This window comes from Talpa europaea (assembly GCF_964194135.1).
Source record: "Talpa europaea genome assembly, chromosome: 4".
NCBI classification, from domain to species: Eukaryota; Metazoa; Chordata; class Mammalia; order Eulipotyphla; family Talpidae; genus Talpa; species Talpa europaea.
This window is the reverse complement of record NC_140070.1, coordinates 12285196-12306246: the sequence shown is the minus strand read 5'-3', so window position 1 is coordinate 12306246 and position 21051 is coordinate 12285196. Positions and strand designations below refer to the sequence as shown.

Sequence of the window (21051 nt, the reverse complement as noted above, 5' to 3'; positions counted from 1 at the left end):
CATCAGGAAGCAGAGAGGAGAGATGCCACTCTGGAACACACGCAGCAGGGCTGGTGCTGGTGGCAGCCGGGCCACGGTGACCACGCGGTAGAGCGCTAATGTGTCAGCGTTCCGGGGCCAGGATTTGCAGTTTAGGAAGCACTTTGGAAAATATAAAGTATAAAATCTCAAAGCATAAAATCTTATTTGTATCTCCCCTCCAGATGAAGAGAAAAATGGACTTAAGCTTGTATCCGCCTTTCACACATTCTCGATCATCACCCCATGAACAAGTCCCCTGAAACTAATGCTTCGTGCTCTTTCTGTGCACTCTCTGCTTCCTTCCCAGAACACTTGAAGGAGAAGTTAGAAGAATATATGGCCCGGTTTTCCAAAGTGAGGATTGTCCGCACCAAGAAAAGGGAAGGACTGATTCGCACCCGACTCTTGGGGGCGTCGATGGCCAGAGGGGAAGTGCTGACCTTCCTGGACTCTCACTGCGAGGTCAATGTGAACTGGCTGCCGCCGCTCCTCAGTGAGTACACACCCCAGGACACACCCCAGTACACACCCCAATGGGGCCTGCTGGGGAGGGGTGGGCAGGGGCAGGCTGGGGACTGGCTCCCAGCAGAGGGAGCACGTGGCTTGCTTGTTGCAGTGACAGCAACGAAGGCTAGAGATCCCGTCCACAGTTTTTACATAGGAGCCATGAATTCTATTCTATCTTAACCACAGCTGAGGACAAACAGCTAAATGGAAAACTGCATTAAAATCGACATTTTAGATAATGCCAACTGCAATCTAGCTTCAGGACTGGAACGGTTTCAATTCTCTTAGAAGTTTCCTGTACTGCAGTTATAGTCACCGTGTAAAGAATAAAGTGGGGGAAACGTAAAGAATAAAGTGGGGGAAACACTACCTATAAGGACGGTAAGATTTCAATGCACACACACATAGTTTAACAATTATTATAGGGCTGTTAGGACCTAAAGAAAATTACTCAGCCCCAGATTACAGTTAAAACACCTTGACATTTTCTGAGATTCATAATGCCAGACCTCCTTTTCACTTCTGGCACCAGCCTGCAGCCCTCAGCATGTGATCCTATGCATTGACATAAACTGTCTTGCACATGGAGAGCTGCTATCCATCCGTCTCGAAGGCTCACAGTGGCTCTGACGCCTTGCACTTGAACCATTAGACACAAGAAAGAACTGGAGGCCTTTCGGCCTACAAAACATTCATGTGGTTCAATGCAAACTGAACTGTTTTGTTTTTTATTTCCCAGTAAAGTCAGATATAAAGTCCACTAGTGAATCAGACATAAACCAAAAGCCTAAAAAAAGCCAGGTGTTTCTTAAAGTTTTTGGTGCACCCATATTGTCTTTCTTTCTATTCTTCCAGATTTCATTAAATCAACTTTTATTGTAAATATATCCCTGGTCTTGGAACTAAAGCCAGTAGCAACTGCTTCCATAATACTTGCCTGAGAAAGAATGATTTGCTATTGATGATTGTGTAGGATTTCAGCTTGAACCAGCAAAGCTCCATTAGTTAAAGATGGGGGAGGGGGGAGGGGGGAGAAATCGGGTGGCTCAATTGAAACTGCATAGGATTTAAAACAGGAAATAACCAGCAACTAAGCCCCCAGCACACCCCCCATCCACACATCCCTGCAGACGAATGCCCGGCCATCCTCATCAACAGGAATGTTTCACTGCTCTGAGGCCGGAGCCTGCTCTGAGCTTTTAATTAAAAGTAGCTTGTCCAAGGACATAGCAATTTAGAATTTCATCAGCAACGGTGAGATTCCCTCAAACTGAATTTGTCCTATGTGCTGTTGAATACTCAAGGAACTCAGCCAAAGTCCTAATTTATTTACGAAGCAGAGCAATCCCTAAATGCCAATTATTGAGCCCCTGATTGTTCATTTGAATCTGCAAGGGGGAAGAAATAGAAAAAAAGAAAAAGACAGAGAGTAAAGAGAAACCCACTTTTTCTCATTAAAGCATTTCATTTCCTGTAGGCCTGATGGATAAGAAATGATTCAAGCTCAGGATCACTATCTGTTTTATTTTCCTCTATCGGTGTCCAACACATCATCCAAAATGAAAAAGCGGGCGGAGCCACGCTGTTTCTTGGTTCATTTTTCACCTTGGGATTATACCTGAATTTCAATTTCCCATTAAGAGTCTGTTTGTTTGATCCCTGGAAATTGAAATGTAGGCACAAGCCTTAGATGAGAAATTAGTCATGCTGCTTTCACCCCAGCTAGTGCGGCTGGATGAGAGCTGGAAGGAAATTTGAAGGGAAAGTTGACAGTTAATTTAACAGACTCATTCTCTTTGGGTCACCTTGGGACTCCTTGTTGGTCAAGGAACTTGTAAATCAACCTGGTTCTGAATTTGATTGAAGAAAGTCACTGAGACCTTAATACTAAAATATCTGCAGAAGTGATAGAAGAAATATTTTGGACACTGCAATGATGCTCTCCTCTGTCAAAGACATCCAGGGGGAAATACCATTTAGATAAAGATTAAAACCCACTGTAATGCTTGCCCAGGTGAAAATGGATGCTCCTAGAGCCCTTGGTGGAGATTAACTTGAAATAGTGCTGGGCTAGGGAGGGGTCTCTCTCTGCTAATTAACTGAAATGAGATTGAGGTGACCCCCAGGCTCTCCAAGGCCTATGGGGCCATACTATCTAAAATTGCAATGTTTTCCACATGCCAGCATTCGGCATTTCCCTTGCCCCACCATATTTTCCTTCCATCCTATTTATCACCTTCTAACATACTACGTCTCACTTAGCTATTTATCATGTATATTGACTGTCTTTGCTTCATTCCTGAAGACAGAGATTTTTCGTGCGGTGGCCATTCCCTGCTATAATCCCAGAATCTAGAACCGTGGCAGGCACATGATTTCTACTCAATCTATAGCTGGTGAAATGTGAATGAATGAAGGGCTGAATGAAAGAAAAGGCATAGAGATCTAGGAGAGATGCCACAAGATGCTGGAGTTTTCACACCCTGCCACATCGGTGTCATTAAAATAACAATACTGAAACAACCAAACCTCATTCTTTCTAGACAGTAGATTTTTTTTTCTTTTTTAAAGATATTTAAATATATTTTCTTCCACATGCCATGAACCAAGGTCTCCCCAATAACCAGAAAGCAGAAGTTCATGCTTAATGAAAGTTCTACTAGACCGGGCTAGTTTGTTATAACAAATATTGTTCCATGCATATTCTTAGGGGGAAAATTCTTCACTTGTAGCTGTTCTTGGTGAGTCACATGTGCCAGCGCCAGTTCCCTGTGCCTCACAATAATGATATCAACATGGAAAGGGAGAAGGGGGAGATGCAACTGAAAAAGAGCTCCCCTTTCTGCCACATGAGAAGCCCCATGGCAAGCCAGAAGGGCAAGGTTTTTACAACTCAGCCCTTCACATAGGCTTGCATCCTCGGTCTTGATCTCCAAAGTTGAGTGACCTTTGACACACCTTTTAAGGCCTCTGAACTCAAGTTCTTCATTTGAGATTTGGAATAATAATAACTACCTCGCAGATTTACCAGGGCAATTAGAAATAACATAGCTGCAAATAACTTAGTAGTTGTTCAAGAATTTAACGGTAGTAGGAATAATAATAGCCGTATTGTTAATATTTTTCTGGATATGATAGGAGATCAAAGTATACAGCCTTGAGAAGCAGAGCCTATAGCAAAGAACAATAGCAAAATAGGACTTGATGAAATCTCTGGTAAGCGTGAGAGCAAAGAATTCTGTGGATGATCTGTCGGCATCTGGGGAGGACAGCAATCAAGGCCACCGTAAAATCAGAGGCTAAAAAAAAAAGACATGAAGTTAAATATTTACATTTTTGGAACCTCTAAAAACAGGCCAGTATTGTCTCAGCAGGCCCCAGCTGTATGCTTGAAGGAACACAAGAACCGGTTATACTCCATGCATGCTGGATGTGCTATATCATGACAGATTGGGGACAGGCCAGAGCAAAAATGTGACAGAGGTAGAGCAAAATGGTTCTTCCAAGTCTGTCTGGCACATGACTTTCTTAAAGGCAAACACAGAGACACTAATTGTATCTAATCACTGTCCCGCCACGTTAAGTCCAGCCTTGAAGCAGACCCCGCCAAGTGCTCTAATGACCACAGGCAGCCAGGCTGACTGCGCGGCACATCCATAGCAAGCTCTTGGCTTCTCTGCTGCAAAGTGATAGATGACCTAGACAGGCCTGTCATTTCCTATTTTTGTGCTTTCATTTTTCAGACCAAATTGCACTAAACCACAAAACCATCGTGTGCCCCATGATCGATGTCATTGACCACAATCACTTTGGGTATGAGGCACAAGCTGGGGATGCCATGCGAGGCGCCTTCGACTGGGAAATGTACTACAAAAGAATCCCCATCCCTCCAGAGCTCCAGAGGGCAGATCCCAGCGACCCTTTTGAGTGAGTAGCAGCCCAGGGAGGGGCCAAGGGAGAGAGGGCAGGTAACTCATTCCAGGTGTATCAACTTGAGACCCACGAGGGCAACTATCGCTAAGAAAATGACCCAAAACAGGTGGCAACAATATGCAAAATACTGGAGAAAGGTCTGACCTACGTGCTGTAGAAAATTGCAGGCTGTGCTGAATACATGGATCACCCCTTCTCAAACTCTGCTAAGCGTGAGAGCACATATGCAGATGAGAATCAGGAAAATGCAGATTTTACAGAAAATGTATGGAGAAGGAATGCATATTCTCCCATGTAGTGATTCTCTGAGTAGTTCTCGTTTATTTTCAGGTCTCTCTATTCTTTTTACTGTTCCCTTAAGGATTCTTTCAGTTCACTATTATACTTTGGTTTAATTGGGAATTGACATAAAATAGGAAACAGCATTGCAGCCTATGATCTGTGCCTGATGGGAACTGCCTCTTGATGAGGGAAGGCAGTGCTCCCGAGAAAGTGCTCCCATCACTAAACCTTGGGGAATCCAGTCAAAATGATATATCCAGAGTAAATAACCTTTGATGGCCCTGCTGCTAATTTAAGTTCTATAAAGAGAGGACTTTTACAATCATCTACTGATTCCTACAAAGTTAAATTCTTTGTTTTTCCAATGTGGACATGGGAAGTGTACACGTCAAGGAAAGCAAAATGTCACTTACTTTGGCAAATCATAACGGTCATTATTGGTTAATGGTGAATCTTTTCAAAAGTTTGTCTAGAGATTGCCCAGGGCATACTATTATCAATTCCTCCCACTGTACCCTTTTGATCTCATTAAAATTTTTTTAATTTTAAAACTTATATTTCTTAGTACTAGAAAAATGCCTGCAATCAAGTCTTTGCACACTCTTTAAGAGTGCATTTAGATGCATTAAATCCGCATTGTCTCTATCAATAATATGCGCAATAAAGTTTGTAGAAGAGATGTTCTCAAGCATGAAAACCACTTCTGCAGCACTCCCTTAGGTTCCTGGATCCAATTCAACATATGTTCAAGGGGAGACTTCCACACAATACCAAGCAATTATCCCAACACCAGGCTGTCTTGACCCAGGGTGTCCTGTAAATCAACTTAATTCTGACACTTGTCAGGTTCCACGGGTTAAGGATTCAGTAGTACAAGAAAACACACACACACACAGAGTCAGATGCCAACTGCAAGTCCAGGTCATCACCTGTAATTATAATAAACTAGCTACAGATTGGAGGGTCCAACAATCCCCTCCTTGGCTCCAATTAACTGCTAGAACAGTACACTTAACTCAGCAAAACAGTTTACTTACTAATTACTGGTTGGTTTGAAAAGGATGCAACTCAATAACAGCCAGGTGGAAGGATGCATAAAGGAAGATATGGGACAAGGGCACAGCTCCTGTGACCTATCAGAGTAAACCTCCCTCCCAGCACATCCATGCACCCACCAACGCAGCAGCTCTTCAAACCCTCTCCTCTTGCGTTTTTATGGAGGCTCCATTACACAGTCATGATTGATTTAAGTATTGGCCACTGGTCATTCATTGAGCCTCCAGATCCTCTCCCTTCCCCCAGAGGTTTGGGAAGGGGCAACTGAAATTGCCAGCCATGTCATCACAGGTCAGTTCTCCTGGCAACCAAACCCGTTGCTAGATGCATTCCAGAGATCACCTTAATAACCTAACAAGAGACACCGCTGTCCTTTTCATCACATAGACAAATCCAAGGATTTCAGGAATTCTGTGCCAGAAATGGGTTGAAGAGCAAATATATACTTATTATAAATCACAATATCACAAATGCTAACATTTTAAATTACAATAAACAACAGGAAAATGTTTCCTCCAATTCTAGTCTGAAAAGACAAACTCTTGGGGAAATCAAAGGGGATTTTAGAAAACATTAGCCTGATTTAAAAAAAAAAGAGAGAAATCATTTCTCCAGTGATATGAAACACCTTCATTAAGTATACAGAATTTCTGAAGGTAGACCTCTTCATATTTTCATATTGCTGGAGTGTTTCTGAGAAGAAATAATGAAGTCCCTTATTACTCTTCTAAATGCTTCCCTTAAGATTTGGGGGCTATTCAGAGCTACTAAAGTTTTTTAGTGTGAGCTTCCAGTAAGTACCTGAAGTGGGTGCAGCTGACAGAAGCTCTTCAGCTTTCTCCCAAAGGGAGTCACTGAAAGCCTTGGCTTCTGATGTGATTTAAAGCCAAGTTGGGGGCTACAGAGAGGATAAAAAGGATGAGGAACAGGTAAAATTGTTACTGTTACTAGACAGGAGATAGGCCACCCCAGAGTCCCCAAACCTGCCAGCTTCAAATGGGTTCTGCCATGTCATGTGCCACCTCAAGACAAAATATACTTTAGTATACATAGGACCTTCAAAGGAAAGGAACTTTAATACAACTGGTGTGCAATACAGAGAAGAGAAAGAATATACTTAAAATCGTTTACCACAAAACACCCAAAGCTACCCATCCCCTCATGGATAAATGCTCAACCAAACAGGACTGGGTCAGAGCAGGATCACTGAGGCCCACGAGCTTGCCACGAGTCTAAGGCACCTTCTGGTGGGGATCCATCAGAAAGGGGCAAGAGGAGCGAGACAAGTCTGGAAGGAGAGGAGCAAAATGAAAATACAAGTCAAGATAAAGTCTGCCATTGTCAGCCTCCCCGGGGGTCTCTCACCCGCACCTCTGTCTCTTCAATGTCCCCCACGTCCCTGGTGAGAGTCCAAGGCTAAGAAGCAAGGGCCGCTTCCTCACAAGTCTCTCCATTCCATGGGCCTCCTCCAGGTCTCCTTCTTGCTCTCCTTCAGTCTTCTCTAGCTTCTCCCTACTCTGCAGGAAACCTGGAACTTCCCATTTCCCTGGGGATTACCCTGTTACATTACTTAAGGGCAGGTGACAAGACAGTAGCCACAGTGCGGGTGCTGCTCTCCCATGTTGCCATGTTTTTAGGACTAGAATGCACCCAAAATGGCTTTCCAGGGCCTCCCTCGTGGCACAAGGGGTTAAGACACAGTACTATGAAGCTATCCACAGCTACTGTAGCACAAGTTCAATCCCCAGCCAGGGAGGTGACCCACATGGCGCAGCAGACCTCTCCTGACTCACCCACTGCTCAGCAGTGTATTTCAGTCACTCTGCCTGTTCTGCTCCCCACTCTGTCTCTGGCAAATCCTCTCATCCCCTGCATCTCTGGCCTGCACCCCAGCTCTTATATGCATAAATAAATAAATCTTTAAAAAAAAAGTCAATATGGCTTTCCAAATTCTGGAATAGTGACTAAATTATAATGACCATCTACTTGCAGTTGTTAGGGTGCAAGGGAAATTTTCCCCACCCCATCTGATTTCTTTTGACTCGGACAGATAAATTAACAGCAGGCAGATTAGTAGGAGAAAAGGCCAAAGTTTAACAACATACATGTGGAGAATTCACATGTTATAAATTCTCAAGTATAATGGAATGAACCAGGCATGTTTTTCTTGGATTCATGGACCTGGAGCATCAAGGACAGAGACGTGGTGACTTCACATGACAGACAAGAAGGGGGTGTCCTCTTCTTTACACCTGGAGTTAAGAGATTATCAGGGAGGATAAACCTACCCCTAGATGATACCCCCAAATTACATTCTTTTAGGTAAAACAGTAATTTCTCCACTGACTAGGAAAAAGGACTGAGGACAAAATCTCCAAGGTCTTTACTGCTCTTAACTTAAAATAATCTGCATTCTTTGAGAATGCAGACAGACATCCTGATGTCCACGGAGCCCCACTGACCTCTGGTCCCCACAGCAAGGTGATGCCGATTGCAAGGAGCCTACTCTGAATACATTGGAAAAAGCTATCTGAGCCTATGCCAGAGACTGACCCCACAACAGTGTAGTAACAGAGGGGGCCCCCACTTTCTGCAGAAATGAGTTCACGACACTACCAAGGAATCACAAATGGTGCAAATTATAAAAGTTTCTCAGTCCTTGCACTGACACTTGAATTTTTTGTCAAGCAGACCCGGGCTGTGGTGGATCCACGCTCGGGCCCCGTGTTCAACCCCAGAGCTGACGGAGTTGGCAACGTGCAGAATTCAATTACCTCTGCTCCTGTCGCCCACTTAGGAGGCTGCTGTCCTGTCAAAACCCCATCTGTCTGTTGAATACTACTCCTTTCTGCTCAGCTCCCTTTGATTCCTAGGAACGTGGACACTTTAGCCTTTTGTAATAAATCGAGCTTCCAGGAGGTGTCCACTTTGATCTTAAAAACTGCATTTGCCTTCCTGATAATAAAAGAATGGTTACCAAGCAGCTGTGAGCAGAGTATCAGCAATTCCATTATCTCAGTAGTCACCTGAACACGCTCAGAAACAGACACGCTTTAGGCTAAACCTGCTTCTCTTGATGTAAAGCTTTAAAATGCACCGAACGAATACAGTCTGCCCAGAGCTCTCTCTTCGTTCAGTGTTCTGAGAGGCCACTCAGATGGGCATGTGGCTTTTTGGAGGAGGCAGGATGGTGGAACTGGAAAGAATGACAGGAGCTAAAGAGTAGTGTGGAAATGGGTTACAAGCCCCGGGCCTTCTCCTGCAATGTGAGTGCAGAGGTGATCTGTCTGCAGCAAGTTTATCAAATGTCCTAGGTGACTAGACCAGAATTTTCTCTTCTATTTTGCCAGCACTGTGTTTTCAGGGACGAAAGATTGACTAGACTAATTCTCTTCAATCTGTGAGTCCTGTAAAATTAATGGGACATGAACAGTATTTAATTATTAATGAGTTCTACTGAAAATTTCAGACTATTATACTGGCATGTAAATACAAATAGCAGTTCTCAAATATTTTATATCAGTTATAATGTACATATGAGGCTGGGTCACAGCATACACTGTATTTCTTAGTATGGGTTGCATGGTCAAAAGAGTTCAAAATCTACCAACTCTCTAAAATGGGGATCAAAAAGCCCCGAGAAACTTCCCTGGTTGCCTAGGGGTTAAGTCTCAGTGCTATCACCGCTACAGCCTGGGTTTGATCCCCAGCCAGGGAGCTGACCCACATATGGCACAGCATACCTTTACTGCGTCATCTGCTGCTCCCCTCAGCAGTGTATTTCAGTAGATCTGTCCATTCTGCTCCCCACTCTGTCTCTGGTGAATCCTCTCACCCCCCCCCACACCTTTGACTTACACCCCAGTTCTTCTACACAAAATAAAAATAAATTTTATTTAAAAAAAAGAAAACTCTTAGATAACTTTAAAACAAAGAAAAGATGTATTTATACTTAAAACCTAGAATGAGAGAAAATGCAATATCCAAAGTGTAGACGACCACATGGCAGTCATAATTCTGACTGGACTAGGTACGTGTGATAAGTATTCTTGTCTTTTGAAAAAAAAATGTATTTTCCAATGGCTTCTATCATGATATAATTCTTTGAGGAAATTGTTATTCCAGGCTTTTAGAAGGCATTCATGTTCCTGGATTACCTCTAATGCAGGGCATTTTTGAATGGAAGTCTTTTTTTTTTAAGATTTATTTATTTTTATACAAGAACTGGGGTACAGGTCAGAGGCACAAGAGAGTGAGAGGATTCACCAGAGACAGAGCGGGGAGCAGAACAGGCAGATGGACTGAAAGCACTGCTGAGGGGAGCAGTAGGCGTGATAGGAGAGGTCTGCCGTGCCATGTGGGCATCTCCCAGGCCAGCCAGGAATCAAACCTGTGCTGCAGAGGCTGCAGACAGCTCCACACCGCAGCACTAAACCCACTGCGCCAGCAGGGAGGCCCCTTTATTTATTTATTTATTTTTTGAACAGAAGCCTTTTCTCTATGACAAAACATAATAAGCTCCTTTCATCAAATCACAGAGGGAAAGATGTCTGTTTGCTTTCTGACCTCTAACTTACTTCTTCAACCTGATGGCAGCATCTCAATATTTAAAAAGGAACAGAAGAAATTATCTTGTCCAACTTCCCTTTAAGAAAAGTTAACACTAGACAATGTCTAAGACAAGCTGCTTCTAGAACTAGTCGGGAAATAGTGCTTGCTCCCTCCAAAAACAGTCCATTCTATCACACTGATTAATAGAAACCTTTTCCCTTGGATTAAGAAAATTCTGCCTTTACCATCCCAAATTGTCCTATTTGAGACATAACAGTGTCTAATTCCTCTTCAATGGTAGAGAGGTTAAAATTATTTGAAAACAGTTACTATGTCTAGGCCCCCAAAAGGGTTTTGAAAAGGGAAACATTTTTTTCTTTTCCAGGCTCACTATCTCTAGTTCTCTCTCCCCAGGCCCTGTAGAATCCTGTGAAAGTTCATGTTCAATAATATAACTGTTATATAAATTCACAGATAAAACTGAAACAAGATACTTGAGTAATAATCTTTATGTTTACATACATAAACATATATATTCACTTGACTCTGCAATCACATTCAAATTTCTCTAACTTCTTCACAAGGATAACATGAAACGGTCTACTTAACATATCATGTATTCAGGTCCTAATACATGAATCTGTCAACCATGAAGTTAATTTCTAGGGAATTTGCACTGATTCCTAGAGAGGTTATGTTTCTTTTTGCTAAGTACTCACAATATTTTTCAGAATTCACCTTTAGCCCATCTTTGAATTGTGAAGAAATTACTTCTACTCTGCCAGACCTCCTTAACCACAGCTTGACAATTCCTCAAAGACTTTGAAAACATACAGTTTTAATCATCATGTAGGGAATCCTTTTAAACAACTACATAGCAAGGACTGTACTAGCAAGAACTGATATACTTGATTTTCCATTCACATAGACCACCAACTTCCAAAATTTTAAAAATGAGGATATCTCACTTGGAGAGAGAAAACCTCAGAGGCTACAAATGTTCATTCATTCTCTCAAGAACCCCTGTGTCCACAGACATTATCAGTTGGATTCAGTGTGTCTGCATCTGTTAGGGGCTAGAAATACCCCAGGGCATGGATAGTGATGGCAATGACCCACTGCCAGGTATCTCAAGGTGGGCACTTCAAATACAGAAGATCCCCAGGGATCTAAGTATTAAAAGCAGACTCATGTGGGCTGGTTCTGCCAGCCAGAGTGAGAGGCATAGCCCGTGCCACTGTGGATACAATTCCACCTCTCCATGACAGCCAGTTGGGTTCTATCCCTGTTACGCGGGGGTAGAACATCTTACTAAGTCTCCTGACTGTGTCTTCCTTGGTTCTTCCAAGGAACAGAGTGAAGATCCCTGAGAACTTGTTGATTCTCTTAAGCAGAAATGTCAGGAAGGACTGATGCCAAATCAGGTGAAAGTCAGTCTCTCCTGGGTTACAAACACAACATGCTAAATTTAAGTTTAGAATCTAATTGAATCTGGAAAAAAAGGTATAAATAATCCTAAGCCCATCAAGTTAGAAAAAAACCTTAGAGACAATTCAACATCATTTTTAAAAAAGAAGAAAAGTAGACAGAATCAAAATGACTAATCTAGGGTCACACATAACAGGTTCTACTAGAATTTGGGTCTGGGTCGTTGGCCCACTACTTCTGTAGTTAAGTCATTATTCTTTTGAATGTTGATATGATCTTCAAGTAATTGTTTCCAAATTTTGTCCCCCTTTTGAGAAAACCAAACTGATACCACGACTGTTGTATTAGCTGCCTCAGCCTCAACTTCCAATCAGATAATGCTCTGCGATTAAAGTTTTGAAACTGTGGTCTCCACTTTTTGAGAGAATTAGGCTGGAAATGTATTCATCAATTTTATCTAGTGATCAACTCCAGGAGAGTGAAATAGGATTCTAACTCTCCAAAACTATAACCACAAATCTTACCTAAACTTTGCATTATTCTGAATATCCTTCAATTAGTCTAACCCAACAACCTATCTCATTAAGCCTATGTAGTATGTAATGTAAAAACTAACATTTGTCTTGTGTGTCACAATTTGTAAAATACTTCACTACATTATCTAATTGGCACCTTGTAAGAATCCTTTGGTGGAGGTAAAGCTATTATTATTTTTCCCATTTTCCAAGTAAAGTAAGTGAGAGCCAACAAAATTAACTAATTACAGGCAAAATTAGGATTTGAATCAATGTCTTCTTTCATTCATGCAGATTTCAAACCTTAGGTTTAATCAATAATCTCATAGGATTCAAATCAATGCCTACTTTCATTCATTCAGACTTTAAATCCTAGAGTTAATCAATACTTTTCCTCTTCTTTGAAGAGAAACTTAGAAACCCATTAAGCGAAGTCATTTTATCAATTAATGTTTCACAGTGTGTCTGTAATACGAGCAGGAAGGGAGACAGATTGCTCCTTCTCCATTCTGTTCTTATCGGGAGACCAAACTCGAGCTGATAGGTTGAAAATGTCAGCTTTCAGTTTCTTCCTAATGAAGGGAAATGTCAACAATGCCAGCTTCTGGTATGTTTATAACAAGATCTAATTCAATATTTGACAACCGCAAAAGGACAAAATGTTTAGGGAAAAATACTGTCAAATTTCTAAATGGTGTCCTAATCTACAGAGAGTTGAGAGTAAAAGAACAGAAAATGGCTCAAGGGTCTCAAAAACGAATGAAAACATTGAATAAAATCAATCTCCCTTGAAAGCCCAGATGAAGCCCCATGGAAGATTTTTTTTAATGCTAAGGAACATGCTGTGACAGCGGCAGAGATGCTGCAAAGCAAACTTGTAAATTACGCATCTCTCGGCTTTGAAGACCTCTCCCCACTGCTTGCTCCCCCAGCCTTTGGCGGCACCTCGTAAGGCTGGGAGGCAGTCACCATCTGATCAACAATTCACACCAAGGGCTTGTGAGACTATTTTTCCCTTGTCAGGATCGGCTCACCAGAAACAATGACTTCTTCGCCTCTGTCAGGCAACCATCCCAAACCACACCACGCCATCCTGGCCGCCCTGGCAACTCTTCTCGCGACCACCGAAGGCCCCCAGGTCAAAGAAGATGGGTCCTGTTGAAAGTGGGTTCCCACCACCACCAACTTCTCTCTAAGTCTCCGGCAGGGATGCGCTGATGTGGAGGGGATGAGGCTTGGCTGAGGGCGCATGGGCGGTGGGAGGGCAGGAAAGCCTGATACTTTTTCACTTATCCTACAGCCCCCCTTGGCAGTGGGAATGATCTTTGCCTGGCCATGTGCTGCCTCTTGCTCGTTTCCTTTTTTAGCACCCAGAATAATATTAACAAAATTAATTCCTAGACAAGCAGTCACTGCCATAATTCCACTGGTGCTTCCCTGGTCTTCTTTCCTGGTTCTACTTTCTTGAGACCTCTGGCTCCTGGGCTGGTCCACGTTCTCTGGTTTCTGACCATGTGTTTGGACTTCTGAATCTCTTCTTGCTACCACCACTTCCATCAGGGGTCACCCAATCACCAGTGAGTAGGGGAAGCTATTTTGCAAGGAGGTGGGTCCTAGTGCTCTGTTCTGAGGTAAAGAGATTTTTATCCCTGTCTGAACCATCGTGCCAGTGGGACTCAGGTCTTGCCCACCCAATCCTACCATGACTCTGTTCAACTGCTCCACACCCTTGTTTCTTTGGCAACGTTTCCTCTTGAACTTGGATTTCTGACTTTCCTTCCGGGTCTCACCTCACAGCTGCCAGGTGAGTTAGCTCCTACATAGCTAGATCTGAGACTGAGTCTTCATCCCCAGCACCCCAAGCAGGTCAGTAATCCCCTGTGCACCTCCAGTGCCATCTAAGAGTGACCAAGAAACCTGCACCACTGAAGATTTAACAGTGACTTCCTATGTGTTGAAGAAGGATGGAGTTTACACACTTGATGACATCTGTTGTCCATCTACCAGTCCTTTCAACCATTGACGGCTTCACTCTGCCACTTTTATGCCCAGTTAGCAATTGTTACTCAGGACAGCACCATACCAGCGCTTGGCAGAACTTAACAAACCGATTGCTGTTCACACAGCAGTTACCAACCCTCCAATAAGATAAGACTATTAGACCCATGGCTGGGTTATAGTCAGCTGTTTTTTCATGTGATTTCACTGCCAAAGGCCCGCTCCCCCCATCTAAAGTCAATATTCCTTTTATTTTCCTTTAATAATTATTAACATTGATACTAGAATGGAAACTCCATGAGGGCTGGGAGGGAGGTATTATTTAATTTTTTCAGTATTGCATCACTAGTACCTACATATACCAGGAACTCAATATATATTTATTGACTGAATGAAACAAACAATAAGCTCAGGAGAGGGAGTAATTCCACAAAGCTGTATATCTTTGATAAGAGGCCACAAGTGTTTCAGAAAAAGGTATTTGCTAAGGAGAATGCTCACAGTATTTGTAGGGTATCACCCATAGACCAGACTGAACAGAGGCAGGAAGTGAGGCCAATGCCTCCCTGTTCTGGAATCCTAAAACTGACCCAGAATCTCCTCTCTCCACTCCCACCATGAAAACTGGGTCAAAGTCTGCCAAGTTTGACTTGCTGGAATCAACAAATTCTTTTCCTGCTTCACCACACCACTGCTTTTGCAAATGAAAGCTCTGCCTCTTTGAGACTATGTTATTTTCAAAACCAAGCTAGCAATGAATTTCCTATTTCTGGTGGTGTTTGCTTCCCTGTAATGCAATAGAAGACGCAATTCCAGTGGGAAGAAGTCCAGATGCAGCAAGAATTTAAAAGAAAAAAAAAATCTTAATAATAATTTCTTTCAAAAATATTATCCCATTATACAAGATTTTTCAGGGCAATCTTTCATGTTAGAATAGGGAACAAATTAAGTAAACATTGATGCACATATTAGATGCTGAGTGAAAAAAACAAATGTATTTCTGCTGGGAGTAAGTGTACTGAAGTGCCCCAAACCTCAGTCAACTCTTTTTTTTTTAAGGTTTATTTATTTATGCATACAAGAGCTGGGGTGTAGGCCAGAGGTTCAGGAGGTGAGAGAATTCACCAGAAACAGAGTGGGGAGCAGAACAGGCAGACAGACCAAAATACACTGCTGAGGGGAGCAGTGGGCGAGGCAGGAGAGGTCTGCTGCGCCATGTGGGTCACCTCCCTGGCCAGCCAGGATTGAACTCATGCTGCAGTGGCTGGCAACAGCCTGATAGAGCTGTCTTTAATCCCTGAGCCACCAGGGAAGCCCCAAGTTAACTCTCTTTATTATGCCAATTGCCTTTGCTACACCCATACCCCATGAGAAGGGAAGCTGGCCTGTTACCACAATACCGCTCCCTTGGGGCCCACAGTCAGCCTGGCCAGGAGGGGAGAACCATTCCCACTGAGGAATCCCACACCACCCTCCAGACAGACAGATGAGCCGAGCAATCTATCAGTGTTGTTTCTTCAAAAGTCTGATCCGATTACCATAACTGACTGAGTCAATATAAAAAGGAAAAAAAGAATAAACTAACAGGACAATTAAACTTAAAGGAACAAAGATTCTTGTTTACAAAGTCAATCTTCATCCAAAATCTAGAACACTTTCTGTGAAAGAGGAACAAGAATCTTCATGAACATTTAACAAAATTCAAAATTCAGTGGAAGGACAGAACAACAGAATGCATGGGGCTGAGAGCCCCAGCTGGGGATCTGGAAGTGAAGGTCACAGAGATCTCTCACAAGGTAAACCAAGAAAATGGAGCCCAAAGTCAGATTAGTTCCCTAGGGCTTCTGGAACAAAGTACTATAGGCTGAGTCACATAATGCAAGAGAAAAGCTACGCCTCACAGTTCTGGAGGCCAGAGGTACAAAGTCAAGATGTCAGCAGTGTGGTGCCTCTGACAGCTGCAGAGAGGGACCTGGCCCGCCCCTCTCCTGGCTCTGGCAGCCTCCTGGCTCCTGGGCTTGAAAATACTTCGTTCCACTCTGTCTGCACAGGGAGATCCCCAGAGTGTCTCCCCCTTTGTGTGTATGTGGTGGAAACTACGAGAGAAAACTGACAACATAAGAGAGAAGAATGCAAGACATTCACTACCCATCTAAGTGTTGTGAAGACCTTCTTAGAAGAAACAAGTGCTGGCGAGGATGTGGAGAGAAGGGAACCCACAGTCACTCCCAACAGGAGGGAAAACCTGTGCAGCCACTGCGGAAACAGCACGGAGTCCTCAAAGGAGCAAGAATATGTCCTGTTTTGATCACTGAGTGTGCAGCACGATGGATGGAGCTGGAAGGGATTATGCGAAGCAAAATAACCCGGAAGGAAAGAGATAAATACAGATGGTGCCGCTTATATAGAAAATATACAGAAACCAAACAAAGAAAAAAGACAAAACTTGCAAGTTGATCGCAGACCTGAGGCATCCAGTGGGGGAGAGGGAAAAAGTAGGCTCAGCACTGGGGGGAAGAGCACAAGGGACGATGGTAATGGAGCATGGGGAGAAATCAAATACTGTCCAAAAATGAACAACAATGTAAGAAAATTATTTTTTAATTTTAAAAATTAAAAAAAAAAAATAGAAATAGCACAAGATCCGGCTAGTCACTCCTGGGCATCTACCCGAAGAAGAGAAGCACTAAATCAGAGCTGCAGCACCCGCATCCACTGCGCGTTATTTTCAGTACCCAAGGGGTGGAAGCAACCTAAACACCTATCGATGGATAATGGACCAAGAAGATGTACTATGTATATTCCATCTATTTATCACATCCATACACACAATCGCATACTTCTACTCAGCTATTAAAAAAAAAAGATGAAATTTGCCATTTTCAAAAACAGGAAGGGATTATGCTAAGTAAAGTAAGTCAGACTGAGAAGTCAAATCCCCTATGATCTCACACTTATGAAAAATAAAAAGACAAACAAACTCATTGACCAGAAGAACAAAATGGTGAGGTCTCCCTGTTGGCGCAAGGGGTTAAGACGCAACCTATGAAGCTATCCGCAGCCACTGCAGCACAAGCTCGATCCCCAGCCAGGGAGCTACCCACATGGCGCAGCAGACCTCTCCTGTCTCACCCACTGCTCCCCTCAGCAGTGAATTTCAGTCAGTCTGTCTGTTCTGCTCCCTACTCTGTCTCTGATGAATCCTCTCACCTCCCACACCTCTGGCCTGTACCCCAGGTTCTTGTATGCATAAATAAATAAATCTTTAAAAAAAAAAAATGGTGGTTACCAGGCATGGTTGCCAGAATGAGGGTGGGTAACTTGCATAAGGGGATCAATTGGTGGTGGTGGATGGAAACGGACTTTTGGTGGTGACCTCATAATAGTTATACATAGTGCACCAATGTGCAGGTATAATGTACTCCTGAAAACTGTGTAATGCTTTAAACCAATATTACTTCCAAAAAATAAATTAAATAAGTAAATAAATAAGTCTTAGAAGCAGAATACAGGTGAGAGATAGTGATGAGGAGGGAAAGGGAGAGAAATAGGCCTCCGTCCAGAAGAATGTCAGCCAAGAGCCTGTCTCTCCCACCACAGCTGATACGCTGATGGCAGCTACTAAATAAGAATTCACTGGATGAAGCAAGAAGTGAGAAATCAGTATTTGCAAGACACCCCTTGCTAGATCTTTCCTTCTACCCACCCCTCGATGGAGGGGGGGTTGCTTACTGCTTCTCAGGCTCTGGTGTCTGTTGTCTACTTTTTTTACCAGTACAATGCAAAGAGAAGTTAAAATATTTACTGGTCAAAGGGGAGCTAGAAGCTGAAATCCATAGTAGGAACTTTTTTTAGCTGTAGGATGAGAAAATACTCTCAAGTCATGGAAATGCATATTTACACACAAGAAATTTCATGTGGTATTGGATACCACAAACAGTTGATGCCCTTTACCCACAATTTTATGGTATTGGATCCCATAACTGGAACTGTGTATTAAATCATAACTAAGCATCTTAACTAGTCTGTCTTTTGGGGGAATAATCGGCAGTACATACAAATGTCCTTTCACAAGAGATTGCTGGCTGCTGACAGGCTTCTAATCCTTGATTCTTAGTCTTCAAATTTTTAACTAGGCACACCCCAAAAACTATTTTATGGCTCATCTCACATGTAACTAATCTTGGTCTGATGACTATCTTCTTCCAGTTTTATTTAAGAAATTCCTAAAAGTTATGGATAACTAAATTCTGAGAAACTAAAACTAATCTAATTCTGTAAACTATGTTGAGTCTAAAAAATAAACTAATTCTAGAAGTTTGAAATAACTCTGGAAGACACATACTCCAGTAAATAGACACACATCTGGAACTTACACATTCAAGGAAATTTCACAGGAAACTTTCTCAATTGAGATAACATCATAGCACAAATAATTTTGCCTTACTATAATATAATGAAATAAATGGCAAAAAAAAATGAAGTAAGACTAATACATATACTGAAACAGTTAGAGAGTTTTTCTTAAAGATCCTCTTTTGTTTTATATTTTCAAGTTAGAGATAAAGTCTGACGTATACCTAGGGCTAAATTTTCCCACCTGAAAAAGTATATAAGAATGATTGCAGGTGAAAGACAACTGATATTATAAATCTTTTAAAAGAGCTTGTCTTTACATTTAGAATCATAGAAACCCAGTCCGAATGGGACACCTGTGACTAGGATGCTAACGTGAGCCTAAAATACGCAAAAATGTGGCATCCTCAGACTATTGTTTGTGTTATACTGCCACCTGCTGGAATAGAAGGTGAATAGTTTTAAAGCACATTGACCAAATCTCTAAATCCTAGTTTTTGCAAAGGAAGTTTTGACTCTCAAGTTAAAGATAATCCACGCTGAAAATTAAGACAAATAACCTCCAGGTCAAATGTGCAAAGTATCCACGTTGAATAAGTACAAAATAAACCTTCATTGTAAAAATCATCAAGCAATAAGGAGGCATGTTTTATCCGTGAGATGAGGAAGTGACACATCTTTCTGACATCTCAGCAGATCTCTCCTAAGAATGTGGGGACAGAAAAAAAACTAGATCCAGGGGTTGTCAGGGGCAGTGTAGGGCGGTATTTGGAGATGGCATCTGGTGCGCTGGATGTAGACACAAGACGGAATCGGAACGCCTGGCTTCCTGACGGGCCCTCGGATGGACAGGCCTGCAGGCTGGAGGCTCCATTCTGAGAGCCCAAAGGAGCAGGTGGGAGAAAAGTTAGGCTTTTCCCCTGTGCTTTGTACCCCTCGCTGCTGAAGACAGATGGTAACACCTGCTGCACTCCGTGATCAGCTGCAGTGGGTTCTGTGCACACAGCTCTGCTTAGCCGTTCGGGGGTGTGATTGGGGTGATTCCCTTGAAAAAAAATGGCACAAGGTGTTCCTAAAAGGAGCATCTTGGTGGTCGCTGAGGTCTAAGCCACAGCATAGAGACACAAGCCTGAGTGCAGCAGGGTTAAAGTGACTTGGAGGCTGTCTTCTGAGGACTTGCTCCCTCCCAGGAAGGAATGCACACCAGAGATGCTCATGTATAGAGTCGCCCACACCCGAGGACACACAGAACTACCCCAAGACCCAACTGATTGATCATAATGACAACACATCACTGGTTGCGCCACCTCTGACTGCCAGTTCTACCCCCTACATCTTTCACTTGTATTGACCTGAGGCCTCACAACCCTCCTGTGGCTGATAACTGTTATTATTTCCATCTCACTGATGAGAAAATGGGGCCTCGAGGACAGTAAATAATTCGCTCCGAGTCACACAACTAAGTGGCAGGATTGAGATCCGCGTCTAGATCTGACCCTGCTCAGACGCACAATATTTACCCGTTGTCGGAAATCAACGATGCGAAAGTCTACCTGTTTCAAGGACCTTGTGTGGGAATCATGGGAAGTTAATTCCTTACCCCTAGGTCTTCAACAGAACTGAACTGTGGGTTTACTGTGGAGAGAATGTCGTCCCACCAATATTCTTTGGCTGCATTGCTGGCTGAAATAGTCTAAATTGGACCATCCTGATGCTTTTGGAGACTCTCAAGAGCTTTCTAACTTAACACTTTAATTATCCCCACCAGAAACAAACCCTAACCTCATGGGGTGCAATTATGCTAAAATCATCACCCTGTTTGCAGAGTTGCAAAGTGACTGCAGAGACTCCAAACGCCCTGCAAAGACCATCAATTGCCTAGCCACCTGGGCCAGCTGTAGGAAGCTCCTTCCTCAATGGGAGTCACAGCAGGCCCAGCCAGGTGCCTCTCCCTGACGCTCTCCTATGGCTATGGGATGGTATGGGAGTGGGTTGAGAGGGGCTTCACTTCCATAGCAACCATCTCTTACTGGATTTCCTGGAGAGGACCAGCCTTCAGCTTGAATATTAAGCAGGCATTTCCTCTTTCTCAACACCATCTACTTTCTTCATTCCCAGGCTACCAAATGACTAATAACACCCTGACCGATAAACCCTGATTTGTTCCTCAAAGCAGCCAGCCCACATCACTCTTCAACCAAGGTCTGTCAGGTGTGGGTCTGCCTTTCCTCTCCCCCAGGAAACGCCTTCTATAATATGACACTATTAGGCATTTCGTGTTTAAAAGTTTTTTGTTTAAATCAATTCATCTAAAATATGCGTCTCTAAAGCAGCCCTTTACCTTCTAGCACCTGGATGCTTCGTTGCCAAAATGAATCTTTCTCGGCACATCAGGAAGTTTAGA

The 21051-nt window shown here is 42.9% G+C and overlaps 1 protein-coding gene across 1 annotated transcript in view; it reads left to right on the top strand.

The window, feature by feature from the left end:
* GALNTL6 (polypeptide N-acetylgalactosaminyltransferase like 6) overlaps positions 1–21051 on the top strand; it is a gene marked incomplete at both ends in the record, with an annotated part of 887471 nt that overhangs the window by 718075 nt on the left and 148345 nt on the right. Inside the window, 2 exons of the mRNA XM_084231985.1 lie at positions 329–514; positions 4272–4455. Coding sequence (XP_084088111.1) covers positions 329–514; positions 4272–4455 — 370 coding nt within the window. The remainder of the gene's footprint in view (positions 1–328; positions 515–4271; positions 4456–21051) is intronic.